Source organism: Cryptotermes secundus, unplaced genomic scaffold, assembly GCF_002891405.2.
Source record: "Cryptotermes secundus unplaced genomic scaffold, Csec_1.0 scaffold407, whole genome shotgun sequence".
In the NCBI taxonomy this organism is placed as follows: Eukaryota; Metazoa; Arthropoda; class Insecta; order Blattodea; family Kalotermitidae; genus Cryptotermes; species Cryptotermes secundus.
In genome coordinates this window covers 2362007-2385317 of record NW_019741981.1, presented here as the reverse complement: position 1 = coordinate 2385317, position 23311 = coordinate 2362007, and the positions used below count along the sequence as shown (strand labels likewise).

Here is a 23311-nt window from a genome sequence, read left to right as displayed (position 1 = left end):
CTCTTTGCTGAACCAAGCATCACTAATTACAACATGGATGCAGATCGTTTATGGGTATTTTTATTATACCATCCCGATTTTAAATATAGTTCATTTCGGTGAGTGCCATGGTCGATTGAGTAGTAACTGTGCTTTTTTATTCAAGGGTATTTTCTTTCGTATTTTTCTGAGTCCCTCATGGGAAATGCTGGAGCTGTAGCCTCAAATTAGGTCAAGGCCACTTCGTTGCATATTCTTTTCAAATTCATTATTTACTAATCATCCTGACATTTACTGTTATGAATTCAGAACTATTGAGAGCATTAGTAAAGACAGCACAAATAAGTACTAATATATATGGAATACAAAATGTGTCATTAAAAAATAACATTTCTTTAGAAATTTAAAGTTATCAAGAAATAACAAACGTCACAAGATAAGTTTCCGCATCACACAGTTGCTACACATGGATAAGGAATACTTAATTGTATCTGCGTAAGTACAACTGTCATATGTTTTTTGTTTTTTTTAATGCTAGTGGGGTGGGACTAAGTCCCTTGTACTGCGGCCACTTCTGGCCTATTGTACCAGCCCCACATGATAGGCGAGGGTGATTGTGGAGCAATTGGTGGAATGGAGATTGGCAGGGGAAACCGAAGTACTCGGAGAAAACCTGCCCCAGCGCCACTTTGTCCACCACAAATCCCACTTGACCAGACCCGGGATCGAACCCGGGCCGCCGCGGTGGGAAGCCAGCGACTAACCTCTTGAGCTATGGCGCGGCCATAAAATAAATTCAGAAAATAAATATTTGTACCACTAGCAAGTTTTCTGGATTCATGTTTATTTTGCAATTGTAGAATTTTAGAATAAATACCGGTATTTGTATGTTGTCCTAAATAGTGAACTGGTGGTAGACTGATGTAAGATGTACGAGTATATTCCATAGCAAAACGGGAGATTTAAATTACAAGTAGTCAGTCACATAATATGACATGCTGCAATAGTCACTTTTTCATACTCTCCTTTACCCAAGAAAGATAGGAGTACACTTCATTATCTGAAAGTATAACCAGTTAAAGCACATTCTTCAATCTTTCTTCCTTTATAACGTAGTTCCCTACATAAACTGTTAGTCAGCCAATTGAGATAGTTATTTTAAGTTATGCACCATATACATGTGTTATTAAGGGGCTCATAAAACCCGGTGGAGGTCGTGGAATTTTTAAGGGCGGAAAAATTCAGGGAACAAGTCCTCCGGGAGGGACTTTAAACCGTGGGTCCCGTGTCGTAGATTTACGGCACGTAAAAGATCCTCATGTCTCTAGGAGACCTCTGAGTAAAATTAGGCAAAATATTTCCCGCCCAAGTAGTTTCCAGTGCCTCCGGTAGCTGGGGAACTTATCAGGTACCAATGCCAGTAGAGGGCCGACCTTGCTGGCAGAAAGGGGAGAATTATCGGGTACCACTGCCAGTAGAGGGCCGACCTCGCTGGCAGAAAGGGAAGATAGCGGGCACCAGTATCGGTAGGGTATGGCGACAGTAGAAATTAAAGGGGGACGTACAATAGACTATTAGTCCCAGTGCATGGGGAAACCCACCTCCTCTATACTGAATAACTGAACTGAAGGGGCTCATACAGCATTTACACCTAAGGGCAGTGCACATATTTTCCAATCTGTGCAATTTTACAGTACTCTTCTGTCCGATGTTGTACAAGCGTTCAAAAAAATCTCTCAACATTTCTCAGTCTTTGTCATGGATTTGGACTCCTTCCATTCCCTTTGTTTTATGAAATTGTAATTTATCAACTGCATTGATTAAGTAGATTCAAACCCAGGACCTCTTGCATCTGAAGCTTTCCTCCATCCAACTAAATCATTTTAATGAAATATAAAACTGATGGTCTATAGCCACTTGTTCTGTATGATACTTATCATCTTGCTGACCCTGAAAAGAAGATAAACTTTGAACCAACATTCTGTGTGTGTGTCTCAATATCTTAGAGAGTATGAGTGGAATATGTATCAATTGGCGGTTTATAATGTGCAAGGCACCATAATGAAAATGCAGAAATCATTGTCTTAATTTCAGTTTGTGTCAACTGAGTGAACAACATACGTATTTGATCAGGGACATGAAACTTTCACAATTCTGACTACACTTCTGTGAGTAAGAACGGCTAATGAGGACACCATATTTATATGAAAATCCTCAAATCTGAATAAACTGGAAGAAACTGAGGTGGGGAAGCTTTATAAGAAATGTGTAATTACATCTTTAAAACCTGATGTAGGAAAGTATCTACAGTGAATTAATGACTGTTCAGTATGATATCTTGAAACTGATGATAAAGCTGGATTGCAGAAGAAATGTATCATACACAGATTTGAGGGATGTAAAAATTTTTGTATCACTGATTAATCTGAGAGGTGTTATTTATTCACTGTATGTGGTTGATATGCTAACCATACTGCTCATTAGCGCCATGCCGTTCTAATGAAAACAGCAGCACCGGCAGCATTAACAATGACAATGACAACAGAAAGAACGTGTGTTTTGTCACATACAATACAGTATTCACAAACAGGCTTATAGCAGAACACCATGACAACAATGACAATGACAACAGAAAGAACGTGTGTTTTGTCACATACAATACAGTATTCACAAACAGGCTTATAGCAGAACACCAGTATTGTATTTCCAAGTAACATAGGTATATTGAGTGACCCTCTAAAATGACAATACACAAAATCTGAAACTGGCAAGTAAATACATTTCTTTATTTTACATGAACTGTAATATTCTCATTACCGACAGTGATTCTGTAAAACCATACATTACTCATAAAATTGAAAATGACACTGTTCTTCATGATACTGAGGAATTTAACGAGGAAAGCCAGTAAAGAAACACTTTAGTAAACAATACTATTATTTATGTTTTGGGATACTTTAACCTTAGAGTTCCAATGGCATTCCTTGCTATTCGAATGTAAAATCCTATTCTAAATAATGTACTTTGGTACAATAGACCAGAAGTGGCCACAGTACAAGGGATTTAGCCCCACCCCACTAGCATTAAAAAAAATAATGTACTTCCTCTATCTCTTCCTCAGAGTATTTATCTCAGTTTTTTAGATATTTCAGTCTCAGGAATTGTGTCCTACAATTCTTCAGACAGAACTGAGTTATCTACAGAACCCTTAATTGATTGGAAATGGAAATAATTATAGTGATTGGTGGTATTTGGTATCACATGAAAACGTCTATGTCCTATGTGAGATTTGAACCTGTGATCCTACTAGCTATGGCCATACCACCATACTTAACAGTTATGCTTGCTAACAGCAGCAACCACTCCCTTCCAAGAAAATAATTCTTTGTTTTTAACTAAATAAGGGATATCTTGTACAGAACTATTAGGCTTATTTTGGACTCTCTCCATCGTCTGGTATGTATAAGACAAAAAACCATGTTTCGAAGACTGGATCTGTCTTTATCCTCAGGTGGATGGGGCAGGACAGACCTAGTCAGTGGCCCATAAGAAAGAGCTAGTCTCAATCTTCTTTAGTACACATCTTCACTATTACACTTGGGACTATTGAGTTTATGGACCTTGTCCATTGTCTAATTTTCTGAAAGAATATAACCTTTTGGAAATTGGATGCTTTTCTGTTCTCAAATGAAAGGACAGGGAGATATGTGCTGAGTTTGTTCTGATAGAAATAGCTATCTCAACCACTGGATCAATGAGATTAACTCTTTCTAACAGAAACAACTGATAGTGTTTTTCACAGCCTTCCATCTGAAGATAAAAACAGATCCAGTTTATGAAACGTTGTGTTCTTTCAGAGTACTATACATTGGACTAAGTAATCCCAAAGTTCTCTCCTTCATACAACTTCATTTCACAACCAGATTCTAGCGAACTTTTTCTAGATTTTGCCCTTACATTATTCAAAGAATGGTTAGAATTATGTCTGAAAAAGTGTTATCAAATTTTCTAATATTTATTTAAAAAAATAAATTGACAGGAAACTGAAATGTCTGACCACTCACCACTCTTAAATGCTGAGGTTAAGTACATATGGAGCTTTACCTCCATCTCCCTTATATGCATTCTTGTCTTGGTGTTTAAGCACAGGAACAGTCCTAATTATTTGCCCCGAAGTAAAGGCAAAGAGAAAATTTCAGTATCTAATTGTTCTAGCATAGATCTGAAGTCACAGACATTAACATATGCTATTCTTGAACTCAACATAAGAAACAACTTTATTCTTACATATAGGACATAAACATCTTCATGCAGCTTAGTTGTGAATGTGATACACTGAAGTATTATACCCGATTTGTTACTTTCAATTTGTAACTAAGAATCATGCACAGAATTACAGCTGCTAGTATACATGGGAACAAGAAGCTAATAGAGCTATTCAAGAAGAGACTGCCTAAATATACAAAATATTGTACTCTTACAACAAATCCCAACCCCTTGCCAAATGATATATTGAACACTACAGTTAATGAATTTAATAATGACGGACTCCAACGCTTAGCCAAGTTGTTTCCAAGATGTGAAGAATTTCCAGCTCGGCACATTGGACCCAGGGAACATGAACAGACACAGATGCTGGAACTTCTTGGATTTAGAGTAAGTTAAAGTGGTTTTCATTGTGATGGATATTCTGAAGAACACAATCTATAACATTAGTGAATTCCTGGCAATAGAAACAAAATGGTTTATGCTTTCCCAGTTTTCTCTTCAATTTACTTAATTTTGAGCACCCTGTGTCTAATATTGGAAATTAAACAATTTATTTGCTGTGTGGCTTTGGCTTCTGGATAAGGTCACACTAAATGCTGAGTTACAACATTTAAGAAAATCCTAAACATTTGAAGCTGCCTAGTCCTCGAAGCTGAAGCCACAAATTAAGCTCCAGTTGTAAAAATGTAAGGACCAGAATTTATTTACTATTTATTGACCATGTTCGAAAAAACGAACACTTGTGCCATGGGCACTTAGGGCTTAGAGGATTCAAAATCTAAACTAATGGATGTCCAAAGAAGTGAAGTCAGGTTTGAACTCATGAAACATATAAGGGATTTTTTATTTTCTGCACATGTTTCTTTATATTTGCTCAGTTTCAGCCCTTAATTCTATCTGGAAGTTCCTTTGAGAATTATCATATAATACAAGTTTTCATCCAATGCTACATAACATGCAATTTTTAAGTATGACACAACCAAATAAATAAGTATAGAATTAAATAACTAAATATAATTAAAACTGTTACTTAAATGACACAATCAGCATAATAGGGCACTAAAAGTCTATAATTTTGATTGATTTTCTTTTGGCATACTCTCATTCTTTAAGGGCAAAAGAAGGCTTATGTTATTAGCATGCTGTGTATTTGTTTTCTTCCAACTTCTGATCTAGCTGAAAATTTTCATGAAATCCTGTAAAGATGTAATGCCACTAGAGGTGGCACTTCACATTTTAATTTTCTACAGTCAATAACAACAGCATGATGGATGCATGAACTTGTGAGGTTGGAGTAACACCAACACCATTTAACACAGTGTCTTGAAATGATGTTTGGTAATACAGCTATCACTAATATACAACTTTTGTTAAGACAGTCTTGTTGCAGTATGTACAACCATCAGAGGTTGGAATTTGAAATTTGAATTCCATACAAATATGTAGGAAACATTGCTTACAAGTTAACTATTATAAACATGGGACACTGAGATATTTTAATGTTATATATAACAGATTCAATGAATACAGAATTTGTACTTAATCAGTTCTTCCCCAAAATAAAATAACAATAATCTCTATCACACGTATTTACAACTGTAAAGAACAAGAAATATTTCTGACTCAAGTTGTCCCTGTGCTTAACCAATTAAAAACTATTCCATGGGGGCATATGGGAGAGTGAATATATAGAGCCACATTTTCTTGAACTCGGCACTAGTTGGAGATGAGTAGTCAGCTTCACGCCCTGGCATCTTTACTCCCAGGGAAACAACATGCAGTACCCACTGGATAGGAGGCTGCATGGGCCCCAGAACTGGTCTGGACAAGGTGAAGACAAAATTCTTTACCCTACTGGGACTTGAACTCCAAACCCCTCTGTCATGCAGCCTGTAGCCCGTCACTATAACTATACTATCCCAGCACATGTTAGTGTAGTTGGTTGAGGCACTATACTATAGGCCGGAAGGTCACAGTTTCGATTCTCAACGAGGTCATTGCAGTCTTCAATTGACCTAATACTTCAAGCCACACTATGGCCCTGGGGTCGACCCAGCCTCTAACAGAAATGAGTACCAGGAAACTTCCTGGGGTAAAGGGTGGCCAGCACATGAGGTTTACAACCTCACCACCATATGTGAGCCGACTGTCTAAAAAATGTGGGAGACTTAACTTCTCACAACCTTATGGGCCTCAATAGCCTGCACAAAGACAGTTACTGACTAAAGTATAATTTGAAATCATGGCCATGATGTACATTGGAACAATAAGCTAATCCCTCAACTCCTTCTATTGGATTAAAAACTTTCAATACCTAATTACAGTATTAAAACACAAGTTATGCCTTTAAGAAAATTTAGTCTGACCTAAGCAGAAACTGGAGTGGAATATTTACACTCACATTAATACAGAATACTTGGCTGCATTGTGAGTCCATTTGTTTTGTTTATAGACTCTTGATGAAATGACAGACAAGGCTGTTCCTGCTAAAATTCGACTTAACAAAGATTTGGAAATTGAAGAACCAGTGGGTATGTTATACTTGTAGCAAACAATTTGTGACACTTTTTAACTCCTCTGTGAATGACAGTTGAAACACAATTATGTGATAAGAATTATAACCTTCTGATAACCACAATTTATGATAGCACAATCCCATGCACATATATTTTTTCTAAAACAGATGTAAAAAATTCATTATTAAAAGAAATTAATGAGATGGAGACAGGATTGTTTGGGTGTTTCAGGTTCACTCCATTACAATCCAGAAGGCCTACACTATGATTAAAACGCTGGTAAACATACTTGTCATGAAAAGAGAACCAAGTTAATTGACTTAAACAAACCATACTGAACCAAACTTGGCATAAAACTAAAAATAGCCTAGGAATGTACTATAATCAACCAGTTCAACAAAAATGTCTTTTCCCATTAATTGTTCACAAGTAACTGCCTTTGGAACCTTCTGAAAAGTATTTATACTCTGATGTATTAACAAAGTTTCCTCAGAAACTTCAGTCTTTAAACTGGTAGATGTTGCCTGTCTTCAATGGTAATTTATGTGTACAACATCAAATATTAATTTTCTGATCACAGGAGAATACGAGTTGATAAATCGCATCAGAGAGATAGCTGAGAAAAACAAAATCTGGAGAAGCTACATTGGAATGGGTTACAATAATTGCTGTGTGCCACACACGATCATGAGAAATATATTTGAGAATCCTGGATGGTAGGTTGCCATACAGTGTATATTCAGGTTAATGGAAACAAATGTGGAGATATCAATTTATGAACTGAATGATAATGCATATTTCCAGGGTCTAATCTGCTCATAATTTCATCATGAACCAAGATTTTCTGTGGTCCCTGGACAGAATGAACATTCAATGGTCAGGTCTTGTCAGTGTATCTACTCAATATATTGATTTTAATTAAATTCTATATCAGAAGTCTATGCTAGAAGTTAGCAAACTAATTTTGATTCATATCAATCCAGTATAACTCGTTTCACTCATTACTCATGGAGCTGAGCCCTTCTTGAGAAGTTGCCAATTGCGTAGCTCTTGTGAACACGGTAATGAACCTTCGGGTTCCATAAATCTTGGGAAGTATAATTCATTTATTACATGACTCTCAAATTAATGTTTCCTATTTACTCAAATATTGCTCAATGTACAAAAACTTGGTACATGACATTATGGTATAGATCTACAAGTTTTATTTTAAATATTTTCCAGTGTGGTGAATATTTAACAAAATACAAGGTAAAGTAACAACAGACTTTGCATCGATATCTCTAGGAAGATCAGCTTTGCAATACCTGAATACATCATACATGAATACATCACTGTCCTCATCTTTTTCGGTATATTGAGGCATGTACACTCATTGCTAGGCAACGACAACTAAATAAGCAGCTATACAACAGCTGTTGCTACGTAATGGCTCTGCAAACAACGACCATTGTTAAGTAATGGTGCAAAAGATTCATAACACTTAACAATGGAGTAACCCAGAAACAGTGTTCTCTACACAGTCCGTGCAATAGCAACATGATGCTACTGTAAAAGAAATGTTGGGAGGGGTGTTATAAGCAGGACAAGTCTACAGTTTAGTGAGTTGTGAGTCAGTAACAACGTGGACACGGAAGCTACAACGTTGGAAGCTGTTACCAGGCAACAACCAGTGAAGATACAGCAGAGTGAGAAGACTTGGTGCATGCTGTAGTGAATTGTAGTGTGTGAATTGGCTATAGCAATATAGTTATGATCTGTAGGTGTTAAATAAATCCAATTACCAATCCAAACCCTGTCTATATAATATTTTTAGGCTTATTAAGGCCTGTTACGAATATTACAAAACAGAATCCTTCCATTGTCTCAGAGCTGTAATTAAAATTCTTTTTCCTTCTGGGTGATTTATAGTATCTTTTCAAAATCCTTTCAGAGTTCATCCTGTCAACATTAAAATTTCTTCTGTATTGTTCATAAATTATTTGTTAAATTTGTTGCTCTTCTATAATTTCTTTGTTTTTTCAATGATCTAAAGGGGTATGCACTGCAGTCCTCCTGAAACACAATCTTTTCTTATCAGGTCCTCTTATTTTCCTTGATTGACTGCCACATTTGTCTAACAAATGTCTTGTAAGACTAGATGCAAGTGATAACAAGGAACACATATGTAATACATGTGTAATGCAGTGAGGTTGTAAATCTTTCCACTTTTGTTTCCTATTTTCCATACCCACGCAATTGAAATGCAGCACAATTTGTAAGGATTTATTAGGAGTTATTATATTTTGATTTTATTCTGGGTTATTATTGTGGTTAGGACATGACGCGCAAGCATGCTTGCGTGTGCGTGATACAGACTATATCCAATCCCTGTTTTATTGAAGTTTCCATAACCTCCATATTTTTAAGCCCAAACATAATCAAAGACAAGTAATATGACTGGCACTTCGTTTCTAGGACAACTCAGTATACACCTTACCAACCAGAGGTTGCTCAGGGCCGTCTGGAAGGGCTCCTCAACTACCAGACAATGGTCACTGATCTGACTGGTATGGAAGTGGCTAATGCTTCCTTGCTGGATGAGGGTACTGCAGCAGCTGAAGCCATGAGTCTTTGTCATAGGTAAAATGACTGGTATGATCTTTCAACTTCGATGGTACAATACATATTTCAAGTGCTTGGAAACAATATTCCCAGGAAAATTCAGACCTAGGAGAGAGGAAGTGTGATATGGGAGGCATCATATAAAAAGAAACTCCATCATACACACTGTTCACCTATTATTGTTATGGTTGTAAAATAAAGGCGTTCTGGGGTACACATATAATTCAGATGGGGATAAAAGAACCTCTGGGAAAGGAGACATTATGAAGACAAGGGGATGGGTAGATAGGGATAGGAGTTTCACTGAATTGGCTCAGATTCATCTTCAGTGATAGGTTCTGGAACTAGTGCCATCAAATATTGGAGTCCTATTTCCACATAGTTTATTTATTTAGTTAGTTAATTAAGATCACTGCATGTGATGGCTCATGTAAACAGCAGTTAACCAGTCATACAATCAGTTCCCATTAGAAAGCTCATAGACACTTAGGAGACAGAGTGTTTCAAGTTGGTATGTCCAGACTCTCAGTTTATCTTTCACTCTCTGCAATGAAGTCTGCTAGTCATGGAGACTGAGTACATTTCAAACATATCAGAACTAGTATTTGGCTGTATGACTTGATTTTATATAAGAATTCTGCTTCATGGTAAATGCATTTAATATTTAAACAATTTATAAACTTAGCTAAAATTCTATGCTACTAAGTACTTAAATTGTATTTTTTAAAAATCCAAACAAACTCAAGCATATGAAAAATACAATATCATAAAAATGGTTTAATACAAACATTTCAGTCTTCATGCATTTAACCTTCAGAAATATGCAATCACAATTACAAATGACAAGGTTCCATTTTAATTTTTGTATAAAAAAATGTCAATATATCATTAACGTTAATTTAATATATATATTAAATTTTGCATTAGTAACAATTTTACAACCAAATTACATTTTACTACTGTGTTCAAGTTAATGTTCCTTCTGCAGGCAGACCAAGAGGTGGCGCCTGTTCCTTTCTGACCAACTTCACCCTCAGACTGTGTCAGTGGTCCAGACTAGAGCTGACTCACTGGGGCTTACAGTTGAGTTGGGAAATGTGTTTGCAGCAGACTTTTCCAATCGAGATGTTGCTGGGGTGCTTTTCCAGTATCCAGATACTGAGGGTTCTGTTCATGATTTCTCTGAAGTAGTCCAGAGAGCTCATTCCAATGGTGTAAGTTACTAACAAAGCATTAGATTTGCTCTCACTGATTGCTCCTCGTTATTATGTAAGTTACAACTTCAACAGCAATGAGAAATTGTGAGAATACTTGAAACTTGGAAATTCCAAGAATGTTTCTTGCGTTGGAAAGCCTTCCTACAGATTCTCCTAAGTCAGTTATTCTCAGATGTTTTCTACAGAAACCTAAATTCCAATGATCAGATTATGATTGCTAACATAAAAGGAATTTTAAAAGAAAATTATAAATCTGGAGGCTGTTTTTAAACCAAAGGATTCATATGCCTTCATGCAATGCATGATCTACCAATCTCTGCTAAACAGGGATGGTTTATAACAAAACCATCTAAGTTATGAAACTGCTTGTACATTCCAGCTGTTCACCCAGTCATGTGGTTGGCACTCATCGTTAATATTCAGGAAGTTCAAAATCCATTTCTCAGCCTGCAAAGTGGCTGTATGGTATTTCTTAGTCCCCTCCAGATGAATACTGGAAAAGTACCTTAAATTAGGCCATGTTTCTTTCTCTTCACATCCCTTCCAGTTAATTATTCATATTTATCTTGTTATCTTCACAACCTATGCTCTTTACCAAACAATGTTAAAGAAATAAATTCTTGCAATGAAGCCTTCCTCTTTACACTGTGTCTCTATAAGTAGTTACTGTAAACAAAAGAACACTGAGTCAGTCTGTGGCACAGTGCAAATTATAACAATGAAATAGTAAATATGACAGCATCTGAGAATGATGTACAAATAAAGGATATAAGTCTTTGCTAGAGGCAATATTATCTCAGCAGTTCTTCTAAATACATTATGTTACTGTAATATTCAGTGAGTGCCTCTTTCTGTCTTTCTGTGGAGATTTACTGTAATTCTTGGAACATAATAAATCTGTCCAACTGTCTGTGGGCAGACTCTGATTTGCTGTGCTACAGACCTGCTAGCACTCACACTACTTCGTCCTCCGAGTGAGTTTGATGTGGACATCTCTGTAGGAACTAGCCAGCGATTTGGCGTGCCTCTTGGCTACGGAGGTCCCCATGCAGGTTTCTTTGCTTGCAGACAATCACTGGTTAGACTCATGCCTGGCCGCATGATAGGAGTCACTCGGTAGGTATTTAAAGGTCGCTTTTTATACCATGTGTCAAAAAAGTTATGTGGTTTTCAGATTCTGTTTTGTAACAGTGAGTGCCAGAAACATGAGTTTAACACAAAATGGAAAAGAAACAACCTGTATTGTTGAAGTTCAGCATGGGGCTCATCTGTTGTTTTGTATTGAGAATGTCTGAATTTATGCTTTTCAAATCATTTTCTTTAACTGGTCTACATTACTGATTTATACTCCTGATACCACTTGGCTTATATACTACTGACAGTGTCACTAAATAAACCATGAATAAAAAAATTTGTTGTTGTATCATTTGCTATGAATAGTGCACTAACAAAGCACATGCAGTGTGTTGTGTGGATACTAAAGCATCAACCACATATGACAACATCAAATGTCTTCAAATGGTGCTGGTGCTCAGTTTAAAAAGTTAAAGCTGCCATTGTGCTTAATTAAGCACCACATTATGAGGACATATGGGATGTAGATTATAGCTCCACATATTCTCATAGCCACGCTGTGTCAGAGTGACAAAATTCTGGTGTACTCTATAGAACTCCAATAAGCCAAGAACACTGCTGGTCTACTATAGTTATCTGGTTAAGTTATAAAATCCAAAGTCACAAGCAAGTGAATATGTCGATTTAATACATAACATCATCTAGCATTACCAATTAAATGTTTATATAGCACTGGTAAACTAATACTTCTGGCTTTGATTTACTGAGAATGGGGTTCATATTTAAAATATATTTGAAAGTTTTATGGCAACCACAAAAAAAGTCAGTGATTTGACAATAACTGATGAATATCAGAACTTTGAAACTTGTATGATGTTACAGACACATCTATAAGCAATGAAAACATGAAGATCTAATTTCTAATACTTCATACTCCTAAAATATATCACATCATAAGTGAATGCTTTTAACATTTATTATATATAACATGACTAAGTATATGTTGTTGTCTCATCACCAAAATATAGGGCAAAATCATGATATAAAGATAGGAAACAGATGTTTTGAAACTGTGGCACAATTCAGATATTTGGGAACAATGATAAAAGGTCGAAACCTGATTCAGGAGGAGATTGAACTCAGGTAATGCTTGCTACCATTCAGTCCAGAACCTTTTGTCTTCTTGCCTGCTGTCCAAAAACATAAAAATTAGAATATACAAAACTATAATTTTACCTGTGGTTCTGTATGGGTATGAAACTTGGTCTCTGACATTAAGGGAGGAACATAGACCGAGGGTGTTTGAGAACAGGGTGTTGAGGAGAATATTTGGACCGAAGAGAGATGAAGTGACAGGAGGTTGGAGAAAACTGCATAATGAGGAGCTTCATAACTTGTACTCTACTCCAGTTTAGGATATTGATGGGAAAGCCAGAAGGAAAGAGACCACTGGGGAGACCAAGGCATAGGTGGGTGGACAATATTAAAACTGATCTTAGAGAGATAGGACAGGATGGTATTAATTGGATTGATCTGGCTCAGGATAGGGACCAGCAGAGGGCTCTTGTGAACATGGTAATGAACCTTCGGGTTCCATAAAATGCTTGGAAATTCTTGAGTAGCAGCAGAATTGGCAGCTCCTCCAGAACGGTTCAGCTCCATGAGAGTAAGTAAGTAAGTAAGTAACACTTCTATAGATATGCATTTTGGGGAATAGCTGTTTCTGTTTCTCTTCTTCTGATCATGCAGATTAATTCTTCGGGAACATACTTTACAACATGCCATAATTTTGCTCTTGCCCTTCCAGGCCATGTTCTCAACTTCTCAACAAACACCAAGATTCAGTGGTCTGTACAGCAGTTTGTATTTAGGTCTAGATTCGAATTTCAGTCTGAAAACTGACTCTGCTGATGAAATTATCATAGTTTCCCTCAGTCCCTCTAGACAAATTCTGTAACAGTACCATAAAACATGTCATGATCACTTCCTTTTACATTCTCTTCAATACATAGTTCACAATTAGCTGGCTTCCCATCGCCGCGGCCCGGGTTCGATCCCGGTTCTGGTTAAGTGGGATTTGTGGTGGTCAAAGTGGCACTGCGGCAGATTTTCTCCGAGTACTTGGTTTTCCCTGCCAATCTTCATTCCACCAAATTCTCCATCATCATAACCACCCGGGGCAGGTTACAATAAGCCTATCAGTGGCCGCAGTGCCAAGTGGACCCAGTTGGACTCCAATAGTTCACAATCACCATACAAATATCATTATTATAATCAAATCACTTTAACAATGTCATTACTAACTCAAAAATCACCATCATCTCACCTGTCAGTTTCATATCACCACTGACAATTCAATTTGTGCACAGGGATGCAAGTGGCCATGATGCATACCGCCTGGCCTTACAGACTAGAGAGCAACACATCAGGCGAGATAAGGCAACCAGCAACATCTGCACAGCCCAAGCACTTCTAGCCAACATGTCAGCCATGTATGCTGTGTACCATGGACCTCATGGACTGAAGGAAATTGCAACCAGGATTCACAATTCAGCTCTTCTGTTGAGTGCAGGTACAAAAATATATTACTGTATGCAAATGAGTCATACAGTTTCAATAAGAATACCACAATTTGTTCATACTTGACATAAGCCCTAGATAGTTCAAGAGATCACAGAGCCATCATGCTGGTATTTCAAACATGGGATATATTAGTATAATATTTTTATATACGTTTGTGACATCCTGAACTAACTTTCTTATTATGTAACCAGTCTGGGTCTGAGATGAAGTCTCCAGAGTGGAAGTATAAGAGCAGGACTTCATGCTACTGGTTATGACTACCACACACTTCAGAGGGTAATGACAGATGAGTGTGGAGCAACGGTGGAATAAATAGCAGAGGGAAGCTAAAGAAACTCAGAAAATTCCTGCTCTGGTGGCACTTCATCCACCACAAATCTCACCTGAAGTCACTTTGGACTGAATCCAAGGCTTCATAGTGAATACCCAGTGTCTAGTTACCTGACCTGTGGATTCTACACTTACATAATCTCTTATTATACAAAATTTAATGTAATGAAGAATCTATAGGTTCATTAAAAAGAGATAACTTCGTTATAAGCTGAAGATTAATGTCAACTGCCATGGAGCCAGCCAATTGATCGGATAGCCGTTCCATTATTCCAAAATGCTGTACCAACTGCTGTGTTGTATAACATACTAATGTTATAAGGTGGGATGATTATACATGATGAATCAGGAGGGATATAAGATAAAGTAGCAATAGTCTGTCATTTGCTGTAGAGTCTGACAAAACCCAGGAGAAACCACAGTTAGTATAGCAGCCCTCAATCAGGTACCTCTCAATTTCAAATTACATAATTTACCTCTAGGTATACATGGTCAATAACAAGTCTTGTTATGTATATTTCAGGCGTTCGGGAATGTGGAAACACTGTTATCAATCAAGTATTCTTTGATACAGTACGAATTAGCCCAGCAATGGATCAGGGCGAGATTCAACACAGGGCTCGCCAAAAGCAAATCAACCTCAGATTTTATCCTGATGGAACGGTATGAAACTTCATCTTCTAACACTTCAAGATTTTGCATAGACAGTTGTCTTTGAAGACTGCTGTCTTCTTGGATTTTACACAGTGTATTCTGGTAGATTATTATCGAAGTTTAGGATGTTGCCTCCATCTTCAGGGTAAAGACCCATATCCTATAGTTGGAGGCATGCCATGATAATCTCAAATCCTGCAAAGCTGTCTTTGTATTCAAGTTTACCACCTCAGTGTATATTAATGTTTAAAATAATGCAATATTTACAAAATATACACTTTTATTTCCTGTCAACATAAAAGTAAAAACCTAAAGTTGTCCTTGTGCTTAACTAATTAAGCACTATGCCATGAAGGTGTATGGGGGAGTGGATGTATAGATCCACATTTTCTTGACCTCAGCAATAGCTGGAGGTGAGTGGTCAGCTTCATGCCCCTTCCATTTTACCCCTGGTACCCACTGGATAAGTTGAATGGACCCCAGAGCCAGTTTGGGCAATGTGGAGAAGAGAAAATTCTTGCCCCTACCACAAGTCAAGTTCTGACTCCTCAGTCATCCAGCCTGTAACCAGTTGTTATACCAGCTCCTTCTGTTAACACAGAGTATAGAAATATTACAAACCAAGGAACTGAATCCATTTAATACTACCAAACCCATGGCTGCTTCCATTACAATTATAAAATAATCTGTACACAATTTGGAATATGAAGAATGCTGTATCAAAAGTAAAGTCCATGCATTTCAGTTCTGAAACCATTTGTTGAATTTGGATGACACCTGGCAAGGGGTATCTTCATGGTATGCTGATGACAGAATTTAATTTTTGTTCAGTGTGGTCAGCTAGAACCGCTGCTTTACACAAGAGATAACTTGTTTCAGTATTTCATCAAATATAAATCAAATTAAAAATGAATTAAGAATATGATCCTCTGGCTTGTAATGTCATGCATTTTGGAGAGCCCAGTATTTCAGAGGACAATATTGCCTCTGTCTTCAGAGTGAGCTAAACAATAATCAGCAGAAACAGATGGCTCTGCCTGTTGCCTGCTTGTGATGGTTTCTTGCATGGCTTACACTTTGACCCTGAAGATGGAGGCACTATATTCATCCAAAACATTAGGCTCTCTCCTAACTACATGATAGTACAACCCATAAGACCACACTCTTCATAGGAACTGCCATGAAAAATTAAATCTGCATAAAAAATCAAGTTCTTTTAAAAATCAGCTAAAATATAAACGGAGTAAACAAGACTAATGGATACCCAAAATTAAGAGAAAGTTAATGTATGCTACAATTTTAGTGCTGACTTAATGGGACTGTTTGTTTTAAACTGACTGCAGAGGAAGAGTACTTTTAATGTCTTGTTATGTAGGTAGGTGTCTCACTTGATGAAACAGTCAGGATTCAAGATGTGGAGGACTTACTCTGGGTCTTCGGTTCAAGACTGTCAGCTGAAGAGGTATGTCTGACTGCAATTATATTCAAAATTTGCTACAGGGTTTACAATGTTATGAAAAATGTCCACAGCAATGTATTCTCTTTCCACTTATCTTTCTGATTAAATGTAAAATCATAAAGTAGAATTAAGAAAAGTGTACAAATGCAAATAAATAATTCACCCAGTTACATGTATGCAGATTATCTGTGCATGCTGTTTTAATATTTTTCATTAAATTTTATATTTATTAAGTGTATGTGCTTTGCCATATACACACGAACTGTTGCTTTGGGGATGCAGTGTCTGAAGACCGTGAGGGAAGGACTGAACTTTCCCATCATCCTCCATGATACCTTCTCTTCCTACTGTACTTCAAATCAATAAAATCATGACAATGCTAGCATGGGTACATCAAAGATGTAAGTTAAAAAAGATTAATTTCAGTACCTGTGTCTTTTAATTGTTCATGCTTCCTCTCCTCTCTAACAAAACAGTGACTCATGGGATACTGTACATCTAAGCCATTTCATAGCTCAGGCAGCCACATTCTGCTTTTTGCTACATTAATGAAAATTCAATCCTAGGGCACACCATATGGGATTCATGATGAAAAAAAAATGCCCTGGGACATTGACTACTTCAGTTTCCCCTTGCCAATTTTCAGTACTCACTTATCACTGACACAGATTAATAAGCACATTTTCACAACTTTGGTCTTCATGTATGACTTCCAACTCTGACCCAGCCAAGTGCTGAAAGATAAAACAAAGGAAGCTAATTAACTAACAAAGAAACAATATAACAAATAACTTAATTCCATAGAACAGAGTCGTTCTTGATAAGCAAACCGTCACTCAGCAACTCAAGAAATTTTCTGCCTTTCTGGGTTGATGGGAGCCTACCACTTGCTCTGGTAGGGACAAGAGCCCAAATGAAACCAGTCTGCATCCTGCTATCCTTTGTCTTTTGAGATGCATTTCTGTGTTATCCCCTTATTTGTGCCTAGATTTTCTAAGCAGTTTCTTCTCTTCAAGTCTTCTAACCACAAATCTTCCATTTATAGACATGTGCTACCCTTATTCTGCGTTCAATTTCTCAGGCTTAAAACTGTTTCTTCTTGTGCCACATAATTTCGGTCATCGAATTTCACTTTCCTTTTTAACCTTCAACTAAACAGTTTTAGCAGGTATCAACAAGTACCTGCTTATCTGTTGATAAACTGTGGTTGAGAAATTGAAAATTATTCCACATTCCCTTTTTATATGTGGAAGTTATACCTTTATGATAAGACATATAAGCAGATGACATTACAATTGCTGAATGGAGTATGAAGTTTGAGCAAACTTGGCATGTATTTAGAGGGTCCTGTGCAAGAACTCCAACCTAACACATTCATATCTGCAGTTTGAAATGCTCACAGTAATTTTCCCCTGGAATGGGAAATATTTGAGGTGGTGCACAATTTAGTTCATGTCACAATCTGTAGATCTAACAATATTGTATTGAAAGAGAACAGTTTAGATGGAACACAGCTTCTCAGATGGCAACATATGGATATGGGCACCCATTAACAGGACCTCAACCAGTCTGTGGTATTTTCAACAAAGTTGACAAACTGGCCAATGGGGACTGGATGATCAGAGATCACCAAGTATTCTCAAAGTCTGCACCTGGGCCCCCACCCCCCTAATAAACCATAGGGCATCCTTTGTAAATCCTCTACCAAAAGTACTAGAGAGATCTTAAGAGTCAGAGAGGTATCAATTGGGGCAACTGACAGAATGACCTAGGTGACACTACCATTTGAAAGAACACTTATTCAAACTGGGCCCAGTGATTAGTGCTAACTTTTAAAGCTGCCATGACAAAGATGGAAGAGCCTCACACATCCCAAGTGGCTATAAATTCCAGTTAGGACTCTTTCGTGAAGTCAATTAACTATCAAAGAATCCAATCAAGCGAAGTACTGCACTTCATTTCAACTGCTGGACTCCTAAAGGGATAATCTTAGGCATGAGATGCAAAATATCTCTCAGATAATAATGGTGCAAGGGTCATTGGTCATTTACATCACATTTCTTCAATACATTCTAGGTTAGATGTAAAAGTGCTGATGTATTGCTGTAAAAAGATCTGCTTGAAAAAATGTCTGAAAATTATCTGCATTGAAGACATAGTCAAATTTCAAGATGGGCTACAATATGTTAATTTTATCTCTTGTGCCAGTCTTTTAAGTAATATACTGCATATCATCTGAACCATATTTAAATGGCAAATGGAATAAGACTACCTGGAAAGGGGCAGTGAGTCAGATTTGTAGGGTAACTTTTTGGCCTCTTCCTTCCGTACCGCAGAGTAAGTCATTGCAGCTTCTAGTTATTACTTCTCTGCCAACCCCTGAGCACGAGGATGATCATAGATGCGTATGGAGCACAGTGGAATGATATTTGGCAAACGAAAACCTAAATAATCAAAGAAAAACCTGTCCAGTTACAATTTTGTCTACCATTGCCTGTACCAGAAACCATCCTTCACAGTATTAAGGTAATGTCTAGCTGTCTGTGTTACAGAACAGCCACACAATCCTACACAGGAATGGTTCTGCTGTTTGCATGCTGCATTTCATGAAAACACTTTATTGCAGGTGGCTGGTAGCTGTAACCTCAACGAAGGCAGCATATTTCTGTCAAGTTTTCGTCGCACATCTCCATATCTCACTCATCCTGTATTCAACTCATACCATTCAGAGACTCGTATTGTGAGATACATGAAAACATTGGAGAATAAAGATGTATCATTAGTACACTCCATGATACCTCTTGTAAGTACAGATTTATTTGAAACCTCTAGCATTTCAGTTCACTGTCTGGATTTAAATGTGCAATTTAGATACGAGTAAAAACCTCTTCACTTGGAAAAGTCGTGTACAATTATGTTATCATAAGAATGGATAATGCAAATATTCATCTGCTGTAGCTAGAATTTTGAACATCTGTCATACATGGCATACAGCCAAGAAACTACCCGGTGTGGGAGTATGGAAGTATTGTCTTTCGCTTTCCTTCTAAACTGCATATAATTATACAGATACAAATTCACCTAATACGTTTGGTCTGGATATACAATACTTAATTTTTTCCTTATTTTTTGCCAGTTTGAATTTCCTCCATACTGGTTTTTATAAAATGGAAAACTGCAATGAAAGCAAAAGGGTATTCAAAAAGCTTATATTCCTTTAATGACAGTAAACAGAAGATGTTAACAGCATTCTGGCATGTAACTGTGTCCTCCCATGTTTAAAATATGGGTGGAAGTGTCTGTAAATTCCATCCCACAGTTCTGGCTTACAGTGGCAGCTCATACATAATTTTTCTGGTAGCACACCTCCACAACAAAATGTTAATTTTGGCTGCATTTTCAGTTTCTTAATCCTATACACAGTTGGTAGGACTCCTTGGATGGGGGATCAGACCATCACAAGGCTGCTACCTACACACAGAACAACACAAACACAGAATAAACACACACAGACAGCCATGCATCGAGTGGGATTCAAACCCATGATCCCAGTGTTCGAGCAGGCAAAGATGGTTCATGACTTAGACTGTGCGGCCACTGTGACTGGCGGTTCATGCACTCAAGACAGTTAATTTTAGCAGTACACCAGCAATTTGAAGTATTATAGCAAGGAAATTAATACAAACGGTCTTCACATGTCTAAGGAACTGTAATATATAGAAACAAAACCGGGAAGAAAGCCATGTGCTCAAAGTCCATTCTGCAAAAGAAATAATTTGTCTCACCAACCTTGGCCAGATAAGGTGCTACAGAACAAAATTCGGATATGGGAACAGTGTGTTAGTGTTCAGCACTGTTTCCTGAGACTAGTGCATGCAATGGAAAGTTGGGCTCACTCATGGGAAGCGGTGTTGCTTATCACAGGGATCTTGTACTATGAAGCTGAACAGTACTACAGAAATGCTGCCATGCAGTTTCCAGCACTTTACTGACATTCACCCATTTGCACCACTGGACCAGTCACTTGGTTACCAGCAACTGTTTGAAGAGCTGCAACAAGACTTATGTGCCATCACCGGGTATGACAGAATCTCATTCCAGCCTAACAGGTAACAGTATAAATGGAACTTATCAGGTATAGCTCATAACTGTGTGTTATTAGTGTCTTCTTTATATAATGCCAACATCCAAATCCATATTTATATATATTGCTTTCATTATGCTTTTACAGAGTCAACTAAAGTTTATCTGTATTGGAAGAGCATGATAAAATTAAAATATATAAAACCATAATTTTATCACTTGTTTTTTATATATGTGAAACTTGGTCTCTCCCTCCATGAAAAGCAAGTACATTGAGGGTATTTGAGAACAGAGAAATAATATTTGGCCACAAGAAATTAGAATTAATAGGATGGAAAAAATTCTATAGTGGGCAGTTTCAAAAGTTGCATTCTTCACCTGATACTCTTAGGGTGATCAAGACAAGGGTGAGATGGAAGGAGTGTGTGGCATGCATCAGCAGGATAAGTAATGCATAACAAATGTTCTTTCAAAGAGATCGCTTGGAAAGTTTAGATATAGACTTGGAGTATATCAAACTGGAACCTAGATTGAACTAAAGTACAACTAGAGTCTCAGCAGTGCAACTGTGTGAATGCAGTTCCATATATACAGCGAATTTTCTACCTAGCTCAGTAACTACCCACACTTCAATGAAAACCTTGTACCATGGAGTTAACTGTAGAATAATGTGAAGCTCACTCATTAAGACATTTTTACAGTTCGTCATAGATATTTATGCATGTCTTTCAGCGGAGCACAAGGAGAATATGCTGGACTGAGGGCTATTAAGTGTTACCACGAAGCATGTTCTGAGGGACACCGTAACATCTGTCTCATACCAATATCTGCTCATGGCACCAACCCTGCCTCTGCACAAATGGCTGGTATGAAGGTTGAACCAATAAATGTAAGCCGTGATGGAAGCATTGACATCTCTCATCTTGCATCTAAGGTGAGAACAGTATAAAGTATGTTTATCACTTTTTTTATCTATTTATATAAACATACTGACATGGCAACAAACTAAGGTAAAAGGTAAAGCTATCCCTGTAAGTGGCCATGGAGGCCCATAGGGTTGTGAGAAGTTGAGGCTCCAACATTTGCTAGACAATTTGCTCACAGATGGTGGTGAAATTGTCAGCCTTATGCTGTGGCTGCCCTTTACCCCAGGAATATTCCTGGTACTCATTTCTGTTAGAGGCTGAGTCGACCCCAGGACCATAGTGCAGCTGGAAGGATTAGGTCAATTGAAAATTCCAATGGTCTCAACAGGAATCGAACCCGTGACCTTCTGTCTTGTAGCATAGTTCCTCAACCAACTATGCTACTGCCTGCCCCAGCATCAAGCTGCAAGATGATTACAAACAATGGATTAGGTGAAGCAGAGAGGAAGTGCCTATTCTAAGACACTATAACTGAATTTTCCTAGAGTGACTGAGAACAAAAATTAGGAAAGCTAGTCTTTGGACAAACGACAATTCAGTCACATAATACAAGGTAACTGATATGTCCCCATACCTAAACACAAAGTTGTGAAAGTATGTGACATAGGGTGTGGAAGTAAATTTTGCCATATTCTTGCCCTGGCATTAAATCAAGGTGGGTAATCAGTTCTCATTCTGACTGCTTCACTTTCAAGTAGGGTTCCTAGTTTCCATTACATGGGACGCACACTGGATCTCACAGCCATTTTGGATTTTGTGAAAGAAGGATAATACCCATCTATCAGGAATTAAACTGCAGCTTTCCAAAATGTAGCACATCACCTTACTAACTGAATGAAGTAAAGTCATATAAGTAAATGAATCAATGCAACAATTTATCACTGGAAACATCTTTTCCTGTGGAACTGATTTTGAGCAAAGATTAAACCTGCTACAGAGAACAATTTGACTATGCTTAGATGTTCAAGAGAGGCTACAATACTAAATGCTTTTCATTGTAATAGTACTGCATTTAATTCTTCTGTTTGTTACGATAAGGTTGAGAAGCACGGAAAAAACTTGGCTTGCCTCATGATCACTTACCCATCAACAAATGGAGTGTTTGAAGAAACTATTGCTGATGTCTGTCAGATGATCCACGACAATGGTGGACAGGTGAGGTTCAGTGTTTCCTTTGTGTTTCATGTTCTGCTTACTGCCCCTCCTATCCCAGTGCTGCTGCTTCACATGAAGTGACACTTATAGCAGCTTAGCCTCTGGCAGACTTGCTGCTCACCTTTGCCATGTTCCAGGACACATTTTCTGATGTTATCCTGCACTTCTTCCCTGCCTCCTGGGTGTTGAGAGGTTAGGTGTGAAGGAAGGAGAGTTATGGTCGTTGCTGTTAGTAGCCATGGGTTATCTTTACCTGGAATTACTTAGGTGTCTCATTAGTAGGGACAAGTCAGAAGTAGCTAGGCACAGCACATTATTCCTAATAGAAACCAATTTATGCTTCCACCTATGCGAATACGAAACTTATACAATTGGTGCCACCAGAAATTATAATGTATCAAAAATTACATTTCTTTGCACCTGAATAAGCCAAAAGTTGAATGAAGATACCTGTTGGAGAAT

General features: G+C 37.6%; 1 protein-coding gene and 1 long non-coding RNA gene across 2 annotated transcripts in view; one reads left to right on the top strand and one right to left on the bottom strand.

Moving 5' to 3' along the window:
• Nucleotides 1-4280: 4280 nt before the first annotated feature.
• Nucleotides 4281-23311, top strand: part of LOC111872921 (glycine dehydrogenase (decarboxylating), mitochondrial) — a 30549-nt gene continuing 11518 nt past the window's right edge. Inside the window, exons 1-13 of the mRNA XM_023867211.2 lie at nt 4281-4635; nt 6701-6779; nt 7345-7480; nt 9222-9386; nt 10357-10582; nt 11505-11701; nt 14029-14231; nt 15096-15235; nt 16602-16688; nt 19312-19488; nt 20610-20794; nt 21501-21702; nt 22733-22849. Of these exons, the coding sequence (XP_023722979.1) occupies nt 4363-4635; nt 6701-6779; nt 7345-7480; nt 9222-9386; nt 10357-10582; nt 11505-11701; nt 14029-14231; nt 15096-15235; nt 16602-16688; nt 19312-19488; nt 20610-20794; nt 21501-21702; nt 22733-22849 (2187 nt within the window). The 5' untranslated portion in view covers nt 4281-4362. The remainder of the gene's footprint in view (nt 4636-6700; nt 6780-7344; nt 7481-9221; nt 9387-10356; nt 10583-11504; nt 11702-14028; nt 14232-15095; nt 15236-16601; nt 16689-19311; nt 19489-20609; nt 20795-21500; nt 21703-22732; nt 22850-23311) is intronic.
• LOC117282977 lies at nt 16788-19298 on the bottom strand. Its single transcript, XR_004513959.1, has 2 exons — nt 18958-19298; nt 16788-17419 (listed from the first exon to the last, which is right to left on the bottom strand). It is a non-coding gene; the product is annotated as an uncharacterized LOC117282977 (long non-coding RNA).